Source organism: Cyanistes caeruleus, chromosome 2 (assembly GCF_971803275.1).
Source record: "Cyanistes caeruleus chromosome 2, bCyaCae1.hap1.1, whole genome shotgun sequence".
NCBI lineage: Eukaryota > Metazoa > Chordata > Aves > Passeriformes > Paridae > Cyanistes > Cyanistes caeruleus.
Window position 1 is genome coordinate 116799883 of NC_141702.1, and position 15869 is coordinate 116815751.

The window sequence follows — 15869 nt, forward strand, 5'->3', positions numbered from 1 at the left end:
GGTTTCCACTTATTCTTACAAAGTTCATAGTTATTTTTTAGCCTATACAATTAGTTTATGCAAGGGAAGGAACAAGCCAAAAGGCTGCACTGTGTCCTGGCACAGCCACTGGGTCAGTGTAAATCAGTCACAGCCTGCAGCTTCTGAGGGCGCTCACTTGGCTGCTCTGGGCAGTAATTTAAAACAACTCTGCACTGTCAACAGATGAACTCCCTATTACCCACCACAACCTTGCACAGGCAAAGACAAGATTTTCATTATAAACTCCATGATATGATTTACAAATATAATCACTCAAAACCGTGCTCCGTCTCCTCTCAAAAGCAAACACAGGAAGATAAACACAACCTAATATAATAGCAAATGGCACATTTTGTGGTTGTTATCTCCTCAAGCTATTTTTGCCCTGGTATCTAAACATCAAATCAACAAGAACTCCTAAAAAATAGCTATACAACAGGTAAGCCAGGTTTCTGCAGCCAGAACGCTACAAGCACACATTCAGTTTTTTTGGCAGATACTCATAACAAGGCCAAAGCTCAAGCACTACCAAGTTCAACACCATTTTCAACAGGGAGCCAGTACAAGCATTTACTTAATAAGAACTTGAAAATTCATCTGTATAAGGAGGAGAAACTCATTCAGTCCCCAGTTTCGATACAGGGTTTTACAGTAACAATTGCAACACTAATTTTCTATTATAAACTTGTGTATGAAGCAAACTGTACCCAAGTGCTCAGGGTGCTTTCCCTGCGTTTCCTTGAGTTTCCAGCCTCCAACAGCTGGGAACAGGGCAGTGGTGGTTCTGAGGGGTGACATGGATGTGAAACTGGAGCAGGCAGTGATGAATCAGGCCATGAGCTTCCCCAACTGCTCCCCAGCCACGGGAGTGAGCTCAGCACACCGGAATGTTTTTGAAAGTGGCCAGTGAGGATTAGGAAGAACTTGGTGATGTGGCCCATCAGGCATGGCCAGGGAGCACGTGGTTATTAAGGAGAAAGATTTCAAAGAGAGCTGTGGCCTCTGCAAAGTCTGGGCCGGTCATGCACCACAGATAAAATCCTCAGTGTGCAGAAGGCAAGAGAAACCAACTATGAACAACAACAGCTTCCCAAATGGATCCTTCCTGTCCTTGCCAGGACAATTACACACCTCACCGGGCATCCCAGCGTTAACATGGCTGGAATTTCCCAAATCTTCCAGCCATCTCCAAGTTTTGTGCAGCAGGGATGAGCCACAGGCCTGCTGTCTTTGCTCTCCACAAGAGCAGAGGAAGATACGCTGATAAAATGCTTGTCTGCTGTGCCAGGACTGCACATATCACCACAGAGAAAAGGAAGAACCATTCTGGAGCTGGAAGCTATTCTCTTACCTTATTTTGATCTGTCCAGTAGAAGAAAAATCCCTGTGGGTCTGTTCTGAGGATAATTGGAGTCACAACAGTGGAGTCCTGGCAGAGAAAGGACAAACAAAAAAAATCCATGTCAGCACACAGAACACATAATTATGCACAAGCTGCTTTGCCATCCGTATTAATGAATTGCAACATCTAGAAATTACCCTGAAGGTATCACTAGCAAGATGTCACTAAAAGAATTTAGTATCACCTGCCTCATCTCCATTTTCCTGACATAATGTATTTCCATTGCTGTGGAGACAGCTCCTAATAACTCCAGGCTTGCCAACACGCAGAGTTAACCCAGAAAATCTGGAAGTAGATGAAGTTAAACAGGCATAAAACCCTGAATGTCAAACCTGAGCCCACACAGTAAAGCACTGTAGTTTGGTGCCCACTGCCCACACCTTGATCTGACTGCACCTTCACATACCAACACTAAATACCTAAAAAATTTACTTTTACAAAGTCTGAATTTGCCTAGAAAACATGGAATAGCATTCTTTACCTTAAGACTTTTGTCAATAACATTCTGCTAAAATTTATCTTTTTTTTAATCAAACCATGAAAATTTTAGTCATGGGAATATATCTATATTCCACCTCACTTTCAAAGTGGTTGAAAACCTGTCTAGTCTCAGGTCATTTAAAAACAGGCCCTTTTCTAAGTACACTGAGCAAGGCAGCCTTGTTACCTATGAATTCATGTCTTCTGACTGACAGCAGTACCTGACTCAGGAGACACAAGCTCTAAACCAAGCCTTTTCCACAGGTGGGAGTTCATCACATCTCTCACATCAGGGCTCCCTGGGGCCTAACAATAACTGACATCAGTGCAGCCTGCTCCTAGTAGGGTTTCTTCTCTTTCTCTTCTATTTTTCATTACATCTGTAAAGATACTGCTGTCTCAAGACCGCTACCCGTTTTTCAAACTCAATTTAGAAGTTAGGGAAGGGGCACAGAAGGGAAACAGACAAGGGTACAGAAAAACTGCCTAAGCCTCAGCTCCCCAGAAACCCAGGCTAAAGACACAGGTCCTCCTCAGAGAGGATTTATATTTCTGTTGAGGTCCTACATGTATTTTACAGCTTTAACATTCCCCTATTTCCAAAGTAGTAGCGTGTGAGGTCAGTCTATATTGCTTTGAGGAAAAAAAATGGGCTGTAATAGGTTCAAATTTAAATCAAATATATTTAAGTGCAGAGCATAAGCACAAAAAGAGTTGATGGAAGTGACACTATTACAAATAAATAAAACTTAACTCCTCCAAGTGTCATTTCTGATGCAAGAACACTTGTCCGTATCATGTCACCAGTACAATCCTTTGTGACACAGCACTAAACTCCCAGCAACAGGCATTCCTGAAATAGGGAAGTTGAACTACTTCCAGCTCCAAAAACTGAGAGCCAAAGCAGCTCAGTGGCAGGCCCAGAAACAGCCAGGAGCCTACTGGACAACAAGGTGAAAGAGTAAAATGGCATCAAGCACATTTTTATCTCAGCACAAGAGAAATGCAGATTGAAGGGCAAGTTCTACAACAAGAGGAAATAAAAGCTCAAACCCTTCAATGAGCATAGAAGGTTCTTTTATAACTGGAAGATGCAGGCTTTGGATTTGCACTGACAATGAAATGGTGCCACAGGACTTTTCAGGGGCTAGGAACAAGTGTGGCTGTGCCAGTGCCATAGGAATGTCCCAGGTGGGCCCAGAGCTCTGTCACAAAGCACCACTGACCCTCCATTAAAAAACTCCCCCTCCCTAAGGGAACAGACATGCAGAATTTGTAGAATATTATCCCCCCACAATTTCCTAGCTTCTGACATATTGCATGTACACCTGAGAGTTTGATGTGACATGCAAATTTGGTTTTAAAATATATCAGGCCCTGAAGAAATCTGTCTATACCCACAAGCACCTACAAAAGGTTTCTTAGGCCTCCACCACTCAAAAAGAAAAAAGAAAAATCCCTGCTCTGGAGACATTACTCTCCTTTTTTAGTTTATTTTGTTGTGTCATGTGCAGCCTGTGCGTGAAAATATAAGATGATGAAAGATAAAGTGTCCTTCTGTCTTTGGGTGAGATGTAAGGAACCTCAGGGGGAAAGAGAAGGAAGTGATGGGAAACAGACACAAAGCAATTATCTCTAGGATTAACTAATTTTGCTGGTTCATCATTTCAAATCAGTTGCTTCAAACCCAAGCGTGTTTGATGACACACAGCTATCAGAGTAATACTTTTGTAGATGTGGGCTGTAAAATGTTTACTAAAATCAGACTCAAGAAAGCAGAGGATGAGGGGAAAGAGCTTTCAATATCTATCAGGTGGCCTAAGGGAAACTTTATCTTGACAGGATGAGTCTTAGTCTGGGAATCTCTGCTCCAGAAAGATGTTTGGTTGTATTGGGGCTTTTGTTTGGTTGGTTTTCTTTTAATTAACTCCACTACTGTGACATCAGGCACAGCGCAATTAACGCGCTGACGAACACGAGAACCCCGCACAGTCACACAGGATCTGAGAATAACTTTGCACGTGTATTTGTGCAACATGTGCCTTAGGAACTCTTCCACACAGCCAGCAGCAATAAAAGCCATGTGCATAACGCTTTATATGTTATACAAGTTAATTATCACTCTTGTAAATCCCTGACATCAAATGCCACACTCAGTTCTGGGTGTGGAAGAACAGAAACTGAGTTAGTTCTGCAAGTCCTTCCCCACTCCAGAGTAAAGCAGAATCCTCTGTCACCTGGGACAGGTCTCCTGCTTTTATACTACTCTGCAAAAGCAGGAAACAATCAAAAAGACCCCTGCAAAACCCCTTTTGCAATATACATTCAAGAGAAGCAGCAGTTCAAGGCTCTGAAATTGGTATTTGCTTCAACCAACAATTGTCTGGTACATTTATTTACAAACATTATTGTATTACAAGGGAATGGCTGTGGTTTATGATCCATAAGACACACCTGCAGTCATTTATATGAGTATCCTGAAGTCCATTAATTCAATTTCCTCACCCAAAGAGCTGACCTCATAACTCTCCTGAACAGATTGACCAACCACACACAATTCTGAAGAAGAGTTATGGACAGAACACAATAGAGGAGGAAGAAAACAAAATAAACAAAATTTCAAGGACAAACAGATCAGGGGCAGATATTCACATCTCCCCTAACCCACTCAGATCCAAAAGCAAGAATAAACCAGAAAACAAAAATGTGTTGCCCATCTCTAAAGCTGAAGGGTTTGGAAATTAACACATTTAAATGTGTAGTAGGAGAGCAGCCTATATCCATTCCTGTGGATAACAACAAATCAAGCAGCCGTTTGAGTAGCAGGCCAGATTCCTGGGACACTTCCAAGCAGATAAAGGTACAGGAGGAGATGACCAAGGCAAAAATCAGCTGTGACCAGAAGGGGCAGAGGAAAAAGAGAAAGGGAGAGTGTCCCAGTCAATGGTGCAAATGACTGTGGGTTATCAGGCTGTATAAATACCACCTGTGGGTGCTGATGCCAAGCACTGGCCTGGTTTCCAAGAGACTGCTCCTGCAAATCCCTTGAAATAAAGAGTGCTCCTATTCTGGCAGTCCCAGTGTGCTGTGTATCACACCGGCCTCAGCTTAAGAAAATAATTTTCCTGAAGGGCTTTTAATTTCACCTTTAAAAGTCCTCCACCTTTTCATTTGCTGACTTAGGGCCAATACTCTACTTTGCTCCAAATTCCACAGCCTCAAATGAGTAATGTGGCTGTTCTATACTTACTCCATTAAGTTGCCTCCTAATTGGCTGTCCAACGTCAGATCCTGCATTAGCACTATTCTTTGGTTTATACTTTTAAATAAAGAGGTTTCAGCTTTATGCCCAGAAGGTGCCACAAGGAGCTTTGGGATCCTTACCAGCCAGGCCCAGCAGAACACAAGCACAGAGGATCAATGGACAAATCCATAATTAAATGACTGCCAGGTAACTGCTTCAAGGTCTGATTTTAAGAGTGGGTCCCTCAGGCTACGTGTAACACCTGTGAGCAATGAAGTGTCACCTCTATTCCATTACTGCTGACCAGTAAAGATCATCACACAATCAGTGAAAAGGGTGAAAACTTTGGTTTAGCTCCTTTCTGACCATATATATCAAAGCACCACCATGACCTGGCTGTGCACAAGATGGAATCTTTCACTCCATGATCACGAGTCAGAAGAGCTTTTGTTTTAATAAATCACATATTGATAATGATGATGTTTCTTAGAAACTTCTACAGTCAAAATTCCCATCAACAGATTTTCAAAAGAAAAGCAGAGCAGCCTCTGTTCTCAGTTCTTCGAAGAGATGGAGCTCATGACACTGCCTTATTAAGGCTGACTCTGCTTTCCTGGATTTGCCTCAGATTTTCAGAGACATTGAACATCACCAAATACAACCTGAAAACTTTACCACATCATTATTTCACTCGTTTGAATCTTCTGGAAAATTTCTGCCAAACTGCTTTGAAATACAAAGCCAAGAAATATGGACTCTTTCTGGCAGAGGCAAAACGTGCTTGAACATTTCTTTCACTTTGGCCAAAGGGCCTAAAATCCAGTTGAGCCAAGGTCTAAGATGCAGGGACAGTCCCTAAAAAGGCTCTCTTGCCACCCCACAAACCAGGTGGATTCCAGGCCTGTGGGAAGCAGAGAAGGAGCAAAGGAGAAGGGATAGCAGAACTCCCATTTCCACAGGGCCAGCAGACACATTAGCTGTCAATTCCATAATACACTGAATGTGCTCAGTCTGTAACTAAACAGGATTATCCAGACAATCAGAACTATGAATTTCTTCAGGCTCACAGCTGAACTACAAGTGAAAGGGATAAAGTTCCCACCCCTGAAATAATCTGGAAGGGTAAAGATGCTTTACTGAGGGCAGAGAACCAAGTCTACCACAAATTAACAGGCTGCAAGAGGAAAGTGTTGGGGAAGGTGAAACCAGTGCTGGAAGGACAAAAAAAAAAAAAATCAAAACTGGAATTGATCTCACAGAACTGTAAAATGAAATTCCACTTGTTCAATGAGGACATGCAAGAAGATATCCTTCACTATGAGGCTTGTTAAACCCCAGAGAAACTTTAGTGATGGCACCACAAGACAGAAATCATCGTTCTGCTGATCAAAGACTGCAAGTTTCAAAGATTTTCCTTGAGTGGGATTTCTCAGAAGTCTGTCCTACCCCAACCCATTTGTCAGGATATCCTCACACTCAAGCTAATGATCATCCTACTGCATTTGTTTGCACCAGTCCTTAAATGCTGCAAGCTAAACAGTCAAGAAAGACAGAAAAAAGGGAGAACTTTGGAACAAAGGCAGTGAAATGCCAATCAGGAAGATTTTTACCATGGCCAGGGAACTCTTTGGTGATGCTAAGAATATAACTTAAACCAGTCTGCTCATCAGCAAAACTGCTTCATTCTGATTTTGAGAGAACACTGGAATTATATTTCCACATTTCATTTTCTAAATTTCAGAGATGCAGAGCTCAAACTCATCCAAAATCACTGTGGAGGCATCCTGAACATCCAACAGTATGGCACCACAGGCAAAATTAGGTCCAAGGTATCTAGTCACAGATTAAAAGTTAGGAGATTTTTAATGCTGGTCTTTCTTTGCAGCTGCAAAAGTACAACTGGAAACATTTTGTCACTTAATGGGCCTCATGAAAATAAATTATTAAGTGCATATGAAGCAATCTATAACAGATCAAGAACTGCAATAGTTAATTGTGTGTTAACTATTGCACTCCAGGTTTTGTCAAAAAAACCAAAACAGTGCTGAGTAAACAAACACTGAAGAAAGCACACAGTGCACAGCCCAAACTCAGTTAACTTCGCTTTCCCAAAGAATGCTCATTCATTTTACAAGTTGTTTTCTGGTTTTCATTTTCCCATCTATCTACCAATACTCCAAAGGGCTCCAAGACTCCACTGACAGAGATGTTATCTATGACTTGAACATCAGATCTTCCCAGGCAGGCATCTAACCAATCTTCAGCAGATCCAAATCTTATTTTCCCACCACACTTAAGTTATAAAGAGCTTTCCAACTGAGTTAAACAAGTTCAGGCTTTCCCATTTACTAAATATTAACTCCTAAAAATTGTAAACTCATTCTCCTGTGTTGCAAAATACCAAAAACCACAACTTACACTCATTTAGATAAAATACTTTTAAATAGCCCAGAGCTGACATTTGTTTACTACATAAAGATCAGCAACAAAGAAGAAACAACAAAAACTCTGAAATGTCCGATTTGACCTCTTCGCTCCAGACTGAAAGTGCTCACAAAAAAATAAACTCTTCAGCTTATTGTTTTAGTTTTATACACACAGAACAATGGTTGCTCATTTTTCATGTCCTCGCTAATGTACTGGAGTGGCAGGCTTGTGCACAGTTTAAAAACAAACAAAAAAAGGCAGGGGGGAAAAAAAAGTTACTTAAAATAACTTCTGAAAAATTCCAAGTTGTTTATTTGTTTTATCTCAGCTTATCCATAATAAAGATGCTCTGATGTTATGTTTACTTGTAAGGTTAAAGGGGATACTCTTGATAATCTTCTTTAAAACATTCTCAACAGATAAAGAAGACTGAAAATTTCTAAAGCATTCACTCTGAGTTCAAAAATGCTTTATTAAGCACAAAGTGCTCTAAGAGAAAGGCATTAAAAAAAAAACTTAAAAGACCTGGGTTCTATTTTGCTGCTCACCTTGGAAGTTCTGTAGTCACTAAGCAATGCTACCTGGCAGGTTTGCTGCAGTAATGCAATGCTTAGGAAAAAAAAGATATGGCTCGAAAATTTGAATCCTGGCCCTCAATTTAGGTAGAATTCACCTTAGCAATATAGTTAACTTAAAAGTGAAAGTAAATAGTGTGAGCCACAGAGAGATCAGTCAAAATCTTTATGCAAAGTACATATTATCACTAGGGAAGATAAGCCTTTAAGCAAGAAATGAAAACAAACCTATTTTTGAACATACACCATCATATTAAGTTGCTACAGTGTGCCAATTACAGCTCTCAGAAAATATCAGCTCAGCTGTGCTCTGGCTGTTGAGCTACTTAAAGTCTCAGTTATGCCTATCTTGTTCCCACTACAGGCCAGACAAAAACAAGAAAAGAAGTCAGCCAGGGCAGATTTCAGCCCTCAAGACTGATAATTCCTGGGAGAAATTGCTCTTTATATTCAAGTTTCCTTACCTTTCTCAGCCTAGCAACACATTCGGCTACATTAAGGTTAACCCCTTACCAAAAAAATTTGCCCTGTTAACTTAATTACATTTATTTATCAAACCACTTTAACCTCTCATGAGGAAAAGCTGCTGTAACCTGGGTATCACCACAGCAGAGGGGATCAAGCCAGTTCTTCCCAAGCCTTCCCCCTCCCTCACTTCTCTCTAGGAATACAAGAACAAAGCTGTTTAAAGCCAGAGCAGCAGTCAGGAGACTCAAAGTCTCTCCCAGCAGTCAGGGAGAAGCAGCTACAAAGGCTCAACTCGAGAAACAACTTGAGGAAGCAAGTGCTCAGCCAGCTGCTGTCTGAACCAGGCACACACATGGATGCAGCCACAAAAAAGACAGAAGCAACCAGCCACATTTATCTTCCACAGCTAATAAGAGCAGCTATTTCTGCTCAGTGCCTTGTGAATCCAGAGCTACACTCCAAGAGCAACAGAGCATTCTAAACTTTGCTTTCTGACCTGCAATATTGTTACAGAACACAACAGCAACAGTGTGAGGAAAAGCAGAGTTACAGGACAGTGATGATCTGTTTGACTTCAGTGCTTTACACCCTGATCTCAAATGGAGTTTGTGAACAGTGTATTAGGCACTGGATGGTTTGAACAGTATTACATCCAATCCCAAGGCACGAAACAGTGACTTGTCTTGCAAAGCCAGAACTTCTTTAACTTATCCTAATATTTTTTCAGTTTACAAACTGAAGATGGTCTGCAGAGGAAACGCAATTCCAAGCCTTCCACCTGCCTGTGATCTGGAGTGGCTGATGTGACCTCCTCCCCACCTCACCAAGCTCAGGCACAGCATTTCTCCTTGCAGCTGGATCATCCCCACAGCACAGGGGCAGCAGGTGCTGGCTGAGGCTCCTGGGAGACACGTAGCAGATTTGGGTGCTCCTCCTCAGAGCGGGGCTCATGTGAATTGTCAGCACCACATCTGCTATCAGCACCTCAGTTACTGATCAGACACAGAGCTACGAGAGGCTCAGGAAGGGCAGGCCATACATGGAATGGTTTTCAAGTCTGTATCACCACAGCTTTTGTCAGACTGGTCTGCACACCTTACCACAGTGTCCTTCTCAAAGCTGGCAAACACTTTCTGTAACAAACCTTACTCTACACAACACAAAATTCCTGAAACACCTCTCATGCTCTGGTTTAAATGCTTCCAGCATTCTCACTTTGAAATACTCAGTGGTTTGAAGCTCAGCTAGAAAAACTTAGCCTTGGGCTGCAACTTGGTACTAGTCATAAGAATTCACAACAACCACTTCTGCTTCACAAAATACAAAGGAAAGTCAGTAGGATCATCTTTAAACTGCAACCCAAAACAGCAGGGATGGGAACAACAAGGAGAGGACAGAGGCTGCCCCAGCACACAGGTGATGTGCAAGAACTGAGCTCCCACTCCCACACTGTGAAAAGAAACTGTGCACAACAAACATCAGTGTGTGAGCCTGGCTGTTCTGAAGAGCCCTGGTGGCACAGCAGAACCAAAGTGCTCATTGTGGTCAATCGTGTTTTACAGTTACATGTTGTAGTTTATTACTTCTTATTAGAGCCTATTGTTTTACTAGTGACTTTGTGCAAGCCGGTTTACCTGAGAGACCACAGACTCACATTCATCAGCATCCTTTTAAAAAACCCTCCAGCAGATTAATTTTATAGAAAACTAAGACTCCAAAGTGGTTAATGGCTACTCAATGGCAAACACTTTCCAAAGCCACTGAACATGCATTTGTTTGAATGCCTTCATACAGCCAGAGTGGCAGAAGAGACTCCCTTCCCTTGAAACGCTGAATTTTATAGGGATTCCACTGCTGAGAACACTACAGGCAAGACAGGAGGGTTGAGGGGTGGGAAATCCACAGATGTACACACAGTGCACGGTCACCAATGAGTTAATGCTAGAATTCTTCATCACAGCATGGCTAAATAGGCATCAACTTTCACAAGGCTGCCAATAAAAGCACTTACTAAACACAACAGGACTCGATTCAATCACTCTTTCCAGGTAACACTTGTGTACTGCTGAGTAACACCTTTAACCCAAAACATGGGTCTTTCTCCAGAATTTAGCCATGTTTTGTTACTGCAGCCTTTAGGTTTACAAATTTAAATCTTTTTTTTCAACTAGCCCACAACAGACAGGTTATCCAGTGAACATCCACTGTGCGTGGAGAACACCTCTTCATCTTTTAATTCCATCTATACCATTACTGTTTGGGAAATAGCATTCTAATAATCTAAACTGTTGCCTGATGCCTTGGACTTTCAGTCTAGAGACTCAAATCATCGTGAACTTGACCTCTGCATATACACACGGAAATTCCTTGGTAGCTTACCAAAAATAAAACAATAACTGCAATGACAAGGCTGCCTTTTCCTATCCTAAGGAAAATGTCAACCGAAAGAAAACATTTTCTCCAGCAAGTCATTCAAGCCTAGTTCCTGAACATGAAGAACCTGTATCAAGCCACTGTTTGGTGCTGTGGACAAGGTCAGATTGCTGAGCCTTTTAAAAATGTGTTAGCTTATTACTGTAAATAAAACTTCACACCACAAGTTGCTTGGTTTCTGATGTTCTCTCTCCCCTTGAGAGTGTTTATCACAGGTTTACAGAGGTCAGGCTCACACATTTGGCTGCTGGACAGGCTGAAAGCAATGGCAAAAGAGCGAGACATAAACCAAGAACAGCGCTTACACACAAGCTGCTCCTTCTCCCTTGCTGCTGTCCCTCCAGCTGTTGCCACGGAAATCTTTAGCACAGCAAAAATAAAAGAGGTCTGAAAAGAACTCATTCTCAACAATTCAGACTGCCTACACCTTCTTTCCCAACTATTTCTCTACCACAGCTCGAGTCTGGGAATGCCTCTGTACCTCCAGACACCACTCACAGACTTTCTGGGGCACCTGCTCCTCCATGCACAAGCGAGACACAAACCCCCAGTGTTGTACTACTGGAGCAAAAGCTAGCAGAGGACTCATCCCGCTTTTCTTCCCTGCAGGCTTTGAACAAGGCAACTTTTTAGCTCCCCTTTCCTCCAAAACTGCCCCGGCTACAGCCAGCATGCCCAGAAAGAAATCCCAGCTGCCGAACAGCTGCTCTACAAAAGGTGAAGTGGAAATCGCACTCCTGTCCTACCTGAGGCCATACAAACATAAAGGCTTGGGAAGCAGCAAGGAGAAAGCAAAAGTGAAGTTGAGCCCGTGCCCTAATGAGCCAAGAAAGAAGAGTGCCTTCTGCGGAGGAAGTAAGAGCGACCTAGGGTACCAAACTGCAAGCCCATGGAGAACACATCCAAAGCTTGACAACTCCACCAGAACGAGAGATACAGCGAGAGGAGCAGGAGCCAGAAGGAGAGGCTGGGAGGAGGAGACGGGAGATGGAGCGAGAGAACAGGTTCAAACAACTATGTTACGAGGACAGAGATGGCAACACGCACACTGAAACACGGGAGAGGCAGAGGCTCGCGAAAGGAGCCAGCTCCACACAGCTCGCAGCGGCCAAGCGCAATTAGACAGGAGAGCCCTCGGAGAAAGTTTGCCCGGCATTCAGCCGCCGGTTCCACACGCCGCTCGGCTCGGGCGGCACACGGCGGGGACACCTCTGTCGCCGCCCCGCACCGAGCGGGGCAGGGCCCGGAGCCCTCCCACCCCATCGATCCCGAACCCCGCCGCGTCCCTGCCGGGGGAAGCCACCCGGGGGGGGGGGTACTCACATCGTCCCACTTGACGAATTTGACGCCTTTCTTGAGGGTTTCGGAGACGCAGACGGGCTTGAGCTGCAGAGCGTGCACCCCTGGCTGTGCCCCGGCCATCTGCACCGCATGGACGCGCCCGCTCTGCCCCGGCGCGGAGGAGCCGCGGGAAGCGGCCGCTGCAGGAGGGACGCCGGGGAGCCGGAAACCCGCGAGAGAGGCCGGCACAGGCGCCTGGAGCGGGCAGGGAGGCGGCCGCCCGGGCGGCGAGGGCGAGAGGCTTCACTGGCGCTGGCCCAGGGAGCTGGCGCGGCAGCGGCCGGGGCGAGCCATGCGGCGGCACATCCTCTATATAGCGCCGGCCCGCCCGCTCCTCTCACACACACGCACGCACGCAGGGCACGGAGCCGCGGCGCTGCCCGCTCCGCTCCCTCCCTCCCCTCCTCGCCGCTCCTCCTCCCGCCCCGCCAGGCTCGGCCCCCGAGGTTCCCCCGCGCCCAGGGCAGCGCCAGCGGCGCCGCGGCGCCACCTCCCGGCCACCGCCACCTTCCCGGCCACCGCCACCTTCCCGGCCACCGCCACCTTCCCGGCCACCGCCACCTTCCCGGCCACCGCCACCTTCCCGGCCACCGCCACCTTCCCGGCCACCGCCACCCTCCCGGCCACCGCCACCCTCCCGGCCACCGCCACCCTCCCGGCCACCGCCACCCTCCCGGCCAGCGGCGCCTGCCTTCCGCAGAGCCAAGTGCCGGCCAGCCGCCGCGGCTCCTCCGCGGGGCAGGAGGACGGCAGGGAGACGCTGGGAATGGGAGATCCCAAGCACGTGTGGGGCTCCGGTACCGCACCGAAATGCCCGGCAAGGGAGCGAGGGTGAGCGAGTGAGTCTCGTCCTGCTGAGAGATGCGGCCAGGAGCGCTCCCGCGGGCTGCAAAGGGGCTGAACGCCGGGTCACACATGGCTGGTGTTGGAAGGCAGCTCTGGACATCATCCAGTCCCTACACCCGGCCGAGGCACGGGCATCTGGAGCAGGGGACACAAGAACACGTCCAGGTGGGTTTGGGATGGCTCCAGAGAGAGATCCCAGAGCCTCCCTAGGCAGCAGTTCCAGTGCTCTGCCACCTTCAACACACAAGTTTCTCCCTTAGGTTGAGCGAAACTTCTCGTCTTTCAGTTTTGAGGGAGCAGGGCAAAAGCAGAGGGACAGCGCTGAGCCTGCACAGTGATGCCAAAAGAGGAACAACTTTTAATTGAAAGAGTGGTACAAACAATTCCCAAAGCTTCATGCTTTAAATACACAGAAATTGCTTTACCACAGCTTTTTGATCTCATAAGATGAAGAGGCTTCCTCAGAACAAAGGCATGTGACCGTAATTCAGTTTTAGGTATACTCAACTCAAAAGGCATAAAGATGACAAAACATCCTCTCACCCAGCAAAATTCTAAATGCAGAGGTTTTAAGGAAATGTTTTTGAAGAACAAAGTTATATGTGCTCCACCAATGACCTCCTCTCTGTTGGAGCCCCTGTGCAGTCACAGAGATAAAGCATCAGATGACACGACACATGAGATTTCTAATTTCTGTAGGGATTTCCAACTCACACTTGGGATTTAGGGGCAACAGGCCAAACTTCTGCTACAGACAAAGCAAATGACAGAAAAAATGCCTTTGTATGTATTTTTAACTTAGTACTATTTCAAAATACCATTCCTCCAAACTAACTATTTTTTCTTCAATCTGAGTGTGGAGATGTTGGTTCTATTTTTTTTAAATTAAAAAGCTACAAAATTGGACTGCTGATTTGCTCTTACTATAAAGAGTTGCTAAAGCTTTTCCTCTGGGCCTTTTCCAGATTCTTCCCCTTTTATGAAAAACTTTTGATTGCCTTTAGTGGGAGGTGAATGCGCTCCTTTACGATAGCCCATGCACGCAGCATACGCATTTCAAGGCCAATTAACCCATTTGATCTATTTTTTGTTCTTATTAACCTTCCATGCAAACGTGGGTGTCTCTTCAGTCAGGATGAGAGCCTGCTCTCTCTCCCTGCTGTGCTGTAATTCCCAGCCATTTGCCATGACTTAAAGAAACAATAACCAACTCTATGTTTGGCTGCACTGATGTATAGGGTTGCTCCACAGATGGGGGAAAAGGGAGAGATTTTCAGGGCCATTTTCACAACTGCCTTTTCATCTCATTCCATATAGCATATAAAAGAATGAAAATACTAATAAAATCCCCCAGAAAAGAAGAGCAGAGAGTACTGATGCTACAGTACTTACTCATGATCCCTAAGCTCTTGCATTCCCAGTAGTTTACTGAAGTCAGATCTTGGGAAGATCTAAACCTGCCAAGGATGGTGGCACTTCTGTGGCAGTTTTCTCCACAAATCCACAATCTACTTGCACTTGGCCTGGCCTCATTTACAGTCTTTGTTGGGAAAAACAAATCACAATTTATGATACCTCAGGATTCATGATGATGCCATAGGCTCCCAGCAGCCATCTGAACATGGAAGAAGTGGGCCTATGGATTAGGATAGGCTCTGATACTGGTGCCTGTCATTACAGATATGAAGTTTTGTCTGGAGCAATTTCGCGGTTTTTTTAGACTTGAGTACTTTAATTTGATAACATTTGTCTAAAGAGAAACATGCCTTTTCTATAGCAAGTATCTAATGGATTTTCCATCAAAAGGAAGAAGCAGTACAAAAGGAAATGGTGTTATGCCTGAGCCTTTTAAACAACAGCTCTGGGAAGTGCTTACAATTCAGCCTGTGCTGAAATCCTGGGCTCTGTGAAATGAGTGGGAATTTTAGTTTCAACCCAGATAGCTGGCTCATGTGTTCCTGCTATTGCTTAACTGGCATCTGCTCCAGCAAGGAGCACATTTCTTGGTACCTAGTACATATTGCAAACAAATTCATGTCTTAATCTAGTTCCTTTTCCACAGCTTGGGATCAGTGACCTGAAAATCAGCTGCACTCAGCAGAATTGTTACACCCAGGAAGAGTACAAAGATCTTGTCATTAAATGATTGGACAAGGCCTCGGAAAAGAAGAGCCAGACCTCTTCCTCCAAAGCCTTAGTTAAACATCTAAACACTTATCTTCTATTTCTTCTTCACTCAGCCCCTTTCCGTTCCAAGAGTAAAGGGAAGATGTAGTGTTAGAAAAAACCCTACTCAGCAATAGGCTTATTCAAGTGGTTATTCCAAATCATACAAATCAGATGTATTTGTGTGATATTTGAAAATACCTGCTGGTCTCACGTTGCTGCAAGAACTATTTCAGGCTATTTTCATTTCTCTAGGTTCAAAAAACTCAGCCTAGACAGTAAAATGATTGCCTTGCATAGGTAACACAAGTTGTTTGAATGCAATAAACCCATAAAGCATTCTTTTTTTATAAGGGGCTTAGGTATCAATATTTCATTTCCAGGGGAATAACTGAATACACAAGGTTTTAGATACACATCTGGAAATATGTGTAAACAAATCAGGAAGGGAGCAATAACTGATTTA

The 15869-nt window shown here is 44.6% G+C and overlaps 1 protein-coding gene across 6 annotated transcripts in view; it reads right to left on the reverse strand.

Moving 5' to 3' along the window:
* The window catches only part of PLCB1 (phospholipase C beta 1), a 378787-nt gene that overhangs the window by 322362 nt on the left and 40556 nt on the right, over positions 1-15869 (reverse strand). For 4 of the 6 annotated variants that reach the window (XM_086873629.1, XM_086873646.1, XM_086873622.1 and 1 more), the window contains one exon: positions 1373-1450. Coding sequence is in view for 2 of the 6 variants with exons in the window: in XM_086873611.1 (XP_086729737.1) it covers positions 1373-1450; positions 12374-12586; positions 13198-13308 (402 nt within the window). In the remaining 4 variants the exon portion in view is untranslated. Of the gene's footprint in view, positions 1-1372; positions 1451-12373; positions 12828-13197; positions 13373-15869 lie in introns of those variants that run through there. The other 2 variants (XM_086873611.1, XM_086873618.1) reach the window with 2 other exon arrangements.